Source organism: Antechinus flavipes, chromosome 2 (assembly GCF_016432865.1).
Source record: "Antechinus flavipes isolate AdamAnt ecotype Samford, QLD, Australia chromosome 2, AdamAnt_v2, whole genome shotgun sequence".
Classification (NCBI taxonomy): Eukaryota; Metazoa; Chordata; class Mammalia; order Dasyuromorphia; family Dasyuridae; genus Antechinus; species Antechinus flavipes.
The window spans coordinates 142393997-142400797 of record NC_067399.1 but is presented as its reverse complement, the minus strand read 5'-3'; the positions used below and the strand labels follow the sequence as shown (position 1 = coordinate 142400797).

The window sequence follows — 6801 nt, the reverse complement described above, 5'->3', positions numbered from 1 at the left end:
CCTCTACCGACCCTCATCCCAATAAAGCCACCCTCCCTCACCGACCTGAAATAACACCGAACTGTGGGAGCGCTTGCGCGGGAAAACACACACACACACACACACACACACACACACACACACACACACCACAAACACACACACGTGGCTCTAGCTTTTTCAAATATGAAGCGCCTTTGCGACTCCCCTCCTCTCTGCTTCACCTTCCCCTCCCCTTCTCTCCTGAGGCCCAACCCTGACTCTCCAAAGAAAAAGGCTTCGCATTTTGTCCCAGGATTTGGGCAACTGCAAGGATCTACCCTCTCTTCTCTCTCTTGTCCTTTCCATTTTTCTCCCCCTTTCCTCATTTCTCTCCTCTCTCCTTCCTCCTGTTCTTCCCTTTCCCTCCCCACCCCCTCCTGTACCCCCTTTTTCTGTCATCTCTTCTTTTCTCCCCTCTTCACCTCTCCCACTTTTCCTTCTACTCCGTTCCTCTGCACCCAATTAAATTCAACACTTATTAAGCACCTACTATGTGCAAGGCACTACGTAGATACAAAAATAAAAAATGAAACATGGGCCCTGCTTTCCTCTCCCCTACCATTCTTTCTTCTCCCCTTCCCCCCTCCTTGAGTCTATCTACTTTCTCTCTTCTCCCCTCCTTTTCCCTCCGCCTTCTCTTCCTCCCTCCTCTCCTTTTTCTCTCCATTCTCTCTCTTTCTTTCTTTCTTTTCTTTTTCCAGCTAACTGGAACCGCGAGCGATGCGAGCGCTGCAACACTGGCTGCAGCGGCTTCCTGCTTTCTAATGTTCCATTGTGAGGAGCTTCCATTGTGACGTCGCGCCCCTTCGGCTGGGCTTTGTCTGTCCATATATGGGCAGCTACGTCACGGAGCTTTCCCGGGGCTCGGATAAATAGGCTGGTGGAGTTCCCTGGCTGGGAGCATTTGGGCAGCAGTGAGCTTGCTAAGAAGCGGTGTGGCTGCTGGTGCTGGCGGCGGCGGCGGCTGTGGCGGTGGCGGTGGCGGTGGTGGCGCTGGTGGAGTGTGTGGGGGGGTCCCAGGAAAGCAGGCACGCGTGTGTGTGTGTGAGATCAGTAAAGGGGCAGCCTCCAACACCTGCAAGCCAGAGCCCCCCTCCCCGCCCCCCCACCAACGGCACACACCCCCACCCCCACCGCACACAGCGCCTAGCCTCACACCACAGCGCCCAAGGGCGCACAGAGGGCTGCACCCCCTTTCCCCCCTCCCCCCTCTTCCACCCACACCCCCAAAAAAGGGCTCTCCTCCCTCAGCCCGCCCCCCTCCCCTTTTCCCTCCCCCCTCCCCCCCGAACTTTCCCTCTCGCATGCTTTTCCCCCGCACCACGGATCGCCTCTCGGATGCCGCTTCCCGGGGAGCTGTGCTAAGAGCGATCAGCGGCGGTGGCGGCGGCGGCGGCAGCTCGGGAGTGCTATGACCGGCAAACTCGCCGAGAAGCTGCCGGTGACCATGAGCAGTTTGCTAAACCAACTGCCTGACAATCTGTACCCCGAGGAGATCCCCAGCTCTCTCAACCTCTTCTCCGGCAGCAGCGACGCGGTGGCTCATTACAACCAGATGGCTACAGGTAAGGAGGAAGGAAGGAAGATGGGGAGAGGAGGGGAGGGAGGAATGGAGGGAGGGGGGCGCGCTGGGAATTTTCCGGGGGGCGAGTTGCTTTTCCCACCCACCCCTCCCGCCTCCCGGGCTGCGGGGAGGCTCCCTTGGAGACGCCGCGGTAAAGGCTCCGGTTATCCCGGGTGGGTGCAGCCGCTGATGGGAGGTAGGTGCTAGTAGCTCGAGCTCTCTCTCCCCTTGCAGGTGGCCCGATCTTCAGGCTCAACGCTAGGCGTGGCGATCTCCCCCTTTCTCTTTCTACGGGTGCATGTAGGGGGGTCTTGCCTTTTTCTATATAAGATCGGCCCTTCCTCCCTCCCCCCGGGAATGGAGCCATGTGCGATGAGTCCCCGCGGTAGGGAGAGGCACTGCGACGCTGCCTTTCCAGGGCATTTACCGGAGAGAAACTGGGTGTGGGTATGGTTGGGGTGGGGGCTGGGGTAGCGGGGTTAGGAACCGACCGATCCTGTGCCTGAGGACCCTGAAGGGGATAAGGGAGGTAGAGGAGAAATGACTATTCCCGAAGGGGAAATGCTGGCCAAGTTGCCCTCAGCCTTTCTCCCCAGCTCGTTCTCGTTTCCCACCCCACCCCCTCCACTGAGAGCCCGGAGCCTCTCCAGGCCCCAAGGAGGAGTGGGGGCGGGGGAGAAGGAACAGTAAGGGGACCCAGCTCTCGGCACTCCGTGTTCCTCTATAGCTACGGTGTCCCCTCTTTGCTTTAGGGACAAAGCATCCGATAGTACTGGGGACTGCTGTTTGCCTCTTTCCCACCGATCCTAGGGCATAAGGGAGGGGTCTCGCAGGGGTAAAGGGTTTTAGAGAATGAGCTGAGTTTGTTGGGATTCGGGGAGAGAGACCACTGCGCTCCGCTTCTGAATCTACCTGTAGCTATAGCTAGCTACCTGCCTGCCCCTCCTCGGGGGGGAACAATAAACCTGCATGTGTGTGCGCGTTATGCGCGAGTGTGCGCGCGTGTGTTATACGCGTGTATGTGTATGTGTGTGTGTGTTGCATATACTCCACACCCCGAGCCATAGTACGTATTTTGCTGTATCCCAGGTTGCGCCCGGTAGATCGGCACCGCCCGGTTCGCGCCGGGGCGCGCGTTGCTTCTTGCCCCATTAGCTCGCTCGCTTTCCTTGGCACCCCACCCTCGCTCGGCACCTGGGCACGGGTCTGGGCCCCTGGGCCCGTTTTGCGCGGCGCTGGCGCTCGGGTTCACTCACCCCTCCCCTCTCTCCCTCCCCCCTCTCCACAGAGAATGTGATGGACATCGGTCTGGCGAACGAGAAGCCCAACCAGGAACTCTCTTACTCCGGCTCCTTCCAGCCCGCTCCGGGCAACAAGACGGTGACCTACTTGGGGAAGTTCGCCTTCGATTCCCCTTCCAACTGGTGTCAGGACAACATCATCAGCCTCATGAGCGCCGGCATCCTAGGGGTGCCCCCGGCCTCCGGGGCGCTCAGTACACAGACCTCTACCGCCAGCATGGTGCAGCCGCAGGGTGAGGTGGAACCCATGTACCCGGCGTTGCCCCCTTACTCCAACTGCAGCGACCTCTATTCTGAGCCCGTGTCTTTTCATGACCCTCAGGGCAACCCCGGGCTTGCTTATTCCCCCCAGGATTACCAGTCGGCCAAGCCCGGTTTGGACAGTAACCTTTTCCCCATGATCCCCGACTACAACCTGTACCACCACCCCAATGAGATGGGATCCGTCACGGAGCACAAGCCCTTCCAGAGTATGGATCCCATCCGGGTCAATCCGCCCCCCATCACCCCTCTGGAGACCATCAAGGCTTTCAAGGACAAACAGATCCACCCTGGCTTCGGCAGCTTGCCCCAGCCACCGCTCACTCTCAAGCCCATCCGGCCCCGCAAGTACCCCAATCGACCCAGCAAGACCCCGCTCCACGAACGACCCCACGCGTGTCCGGCAGAGGGCTGCGACCGCCGCTTCAGCCGCTCAGACGAGCTGACCCGGCACCTGCGTATCCACACCGGCCACAAGCCCTTCCAGTGCCGGATCTGCATGCGCAGTTTCAGCCGCAGCGACCACCTCACCACCCACATCCGCACTCACACGGGCGAGAAGCCCTTCGCCTGCGAGTTCTGCGGGCGCAAGTTCGCGCGCAGCGACGAGCGCAAGCGCCACGCCAAAATCCACCTCAAACAGAAGGAGAAGAAGGCAGAGAAGGGGGGAGCGGCCTCCGCCTCCTCGGCGCCCCCTGTATCTCTGGCTCCCGTCGTCACCACCTGCGCCTGAGGACCTGGCTCCGGCTCCAGACCCCACTTTTCCCCTCCAGTGCCTCCCTGTTGCTGCCTTGAAAGTAATGGGGCACCCCGCCGCGGAGGCGCAGGAGCCGCGCCCTGGCCTCTCCCTGGACGCACGGCCCCCAACTCCCCTATGATGCTTCCTACCCACCCCCTCGGCACTAGCCTAGGAGTCGGGGTCCAGATGGGGGAACCTTCCCCCTCGCCGCCGCCCTTCACTGGATAGGGGGGTGTGGAAAGGTGGCGTCTAGCCCGCTTTGTTCAACTCGGATCGCCTTGATCCACAGGGGCAGGTGGGACTCACCAGGGACCTTACGAAGACTTATGGGTGGGGTGAGGAGCTTAGTCCGACCCTTGCACACCCCACCGCCCTCCGTCTCCACCTCCCCCGCCCCCCATCTTGGAGACGGGGGTGGGAGGGGGGAGATGAGGAGCGCACCAAAGCGCAGTGCTTGCTGCCCGCCGTGTGCGCGCCTGCGTGCGCGTGTATGTGTGTGTGTGTGTGCGTGTGTTATGTATGTTTGTGACCGAGCTCTCAACTGGGCTGTTTTACCACCCTCCCCTTCAAAAAACTCCCCTCCCCACACCCGGGCCCCAGGCCTCTCGGAGGAGAGCCAGAGCCAAGAGCTGGAATTGGGGGGGTCTGCCCGCGGGGCGGGACGAGGTGGGCTTGCTTCCGTCCGACGAGAAACCTTCTTTCTTAGAGAAATGCCTCGGATGCCGCCGCCTCAGGGTCTCCTTTGGCCCCTGGGTCCTCTAACCTCTTCCCTCCATGGCCCTCAGGGCGCTTACTCTCACCTGCCTGGAGAAGGGGGCGGCCATGACTGAGCCTGCTTCTTTTCTTTCTTCTTTTTATTCTTTCCACGCATTTTACCCTCCTCTTTCCTTTTTTTTTTTTAGCTGCCTTTTCATCGTTTCTTATCCCCTTCCTTCTCCTCTCCTCGGTCCTCTTTCCCATCCCACCCCCACTTTCCCCTTCTCCAGAAAATGCGAGGCCCACCCAACTTCCAACTTTAGCTGGCCTAGCAACGCCCTTCTCCCTGTCCCGAGTGCGGTTGTATTTTTCTTTCTCACATACAGAGAAAAGTCACATATTCCACCTCTCCTCACAGAAGAGAGAGATGGCCCTTTTTTTTTTGTCCTAGTCATCACAAAAAAAAAAATGGTACAACAAATTGAACTTAAATATATGTGTGTATGTGTGAAAACACACACAGAGTATTCCCTTAGCCGGATAATATCACTACGGTACTTGGTTATCTGGTGCAGTGCACGTGGATAATCTTTAAATATACAGCTTTAAATGTTTTATTTTTGGAAGAAATGCTAACTGTGGAGGAGATTATATATACATATATATAATATATATACATAACTAGTATGTATATGTGTGTGTTTATATCCAAACTTTCCTCAAAGGAAGATGGGGATTTTTGCATTGACCTCTATTGCTGGATGATCTTCCCATACCCAAACCTTAACCTCTCTATTCTCCCTCTCCCACAAATCTTTCTTCCTGCCCTAACTTGACCCGGAACCCAACCCCAAAGCAGCCCTGAATGTGTTATGGTGGCTCATTTGAAGTGGAAATAGAGGGGAAGTTGCTCTCCCCAGCAGCTTTCAGCACAGGTCTGATTGAATGTACCTATAAGATTTATTTCTCCTGTGGTTAGGAAGCTGCTGAGAGAGGGTGTATAGGTCTGGAGTTTACAGGGTGGGTCTGCTTTTAAAGTCACTTTATGCATTTCCCACCTTTCTTTTTTCTTTAAGAAGAAAAAAAGCACCTTGTCAGTGGTGGATAAAATAATACTAATGGACTTGAGACAGAAGAAATGGAAAGGCAAAGGGTTGTGAAATTTCAGGGGAGTTTTTAACCTTTTCCTAATTTCCTAAGAGGAGAGAAAAGGTCTGGGAAAGGCCCACATTTTTTTCAGCTGAAGGGTAAAATCTTTCTTTGCAGAGACAGTATTTTGCTGAATACTTTTTATAATGTGATTAAAAAAAAAACAAAACCAAAATTTTTGGTCACTTCAAAGCTGGAAGGAGGAATCAGATATCCCTTAATATTTTTCTTGCTCCTTCTGGTATATGCATGTCACTGCATGACAGATCTGAGTTTTCTTTTGTTTTAATAAAACTGTGCTCAGACATTTAAGCTAAACTAAGAGGAAAAAAAAAACTTTGTTGCCAAAAGGTTGTGCTATCCAGGTTTTTATGTCTGCATGTAAAATCAAAACAACTAGAAAATGCACTCTTAACTTATGTGAACTGAGAGGAACAAAACAAAATCAGGTTTTAAACAGGAAAAACCTAAGGGGAATGATATTTTTTGAAAGACTTTTGTATAAAGTTGAGTACTTAGAAAAAGACAAACCAGATGTAATATATTTTGTGGATGTTTTTATTTCTTGGATTTATAGTACCTTATACTAAGGTAACCAAAAGTATGCTTGATATTGTGAAAAGGTGAATTTCTTCACCAGCATTTCATTTGCTCATTTGTCACATTGTAATGCCAATATGATATAGTTAATGCAAAAAGCATTTTTAAAAACCAGAATATTGAAATGGTGTAACGTTGTACCATTTGCACTGTGAGCAAATGCTAATACAGTAAATATATTGTGTTTGCTGACAATCACGTGGGCTGTAAATTTCATTTCGTGTTTGGGTCCTTTAATTTTGTATAGATCATGTTTATTTTTGTTTCTTGCTTTGGTTTATTTGGTTTGGTTTTTGGTTTTACTTCCCGTGCTCAGAAAACCTTCACAGAGAAAATGTGAAGTGGGAAAAGGGTGAATTTTTGTTCTGGTACCATTTGGAAGCCAGATTTAGAGGGTTTTGATGGTTGTTGGTTTTGGAGAGTGGGAGGGGTTGCTGGTTGGTTGGTTTTTGGCTTGAATTGGTTTGGGT

The 6801-nt window shown here is 53.6% G+C and overlaps 1 protein-coding gene across 2 annotated transcripts; it reads left to right on the top strand.

Moving 5' to 3' along the window:
• Window positions 1-1307: 1307 nt before the first annotated feature.
• EGR3 (early growth response 3) lies at window positions 1308-6526 on the top strand. 2 transcript variants are annotated; one of them, XM_051975713.1, is made up of 2 exons: window positions 1308-1586; window positions 2874-6526. In XM_051975713.1, exons 1-2 carry the CDS (start codon window positions 1433-1435, stop codon window positions 3878-3880), a joined length of 1161 nt encoding a protein of 386 aa, XP_051831673.1. In that variant the 5' UTR covers window positions 1308-1432; the 3' UTR covers window positions 3881-6526. The 2 variants fall into 2 exon arrangements, with proteins under 2 accessions (XP_051831673.1, XP_051831674.1); XM_051975714.1 differs by lacking the exon at window positions 1308-1586 and adding an exon at window positions 1761-1781.
• The last annotated feature ends 275 nt before the right edge of the window (window positions 6527-6801 follow it).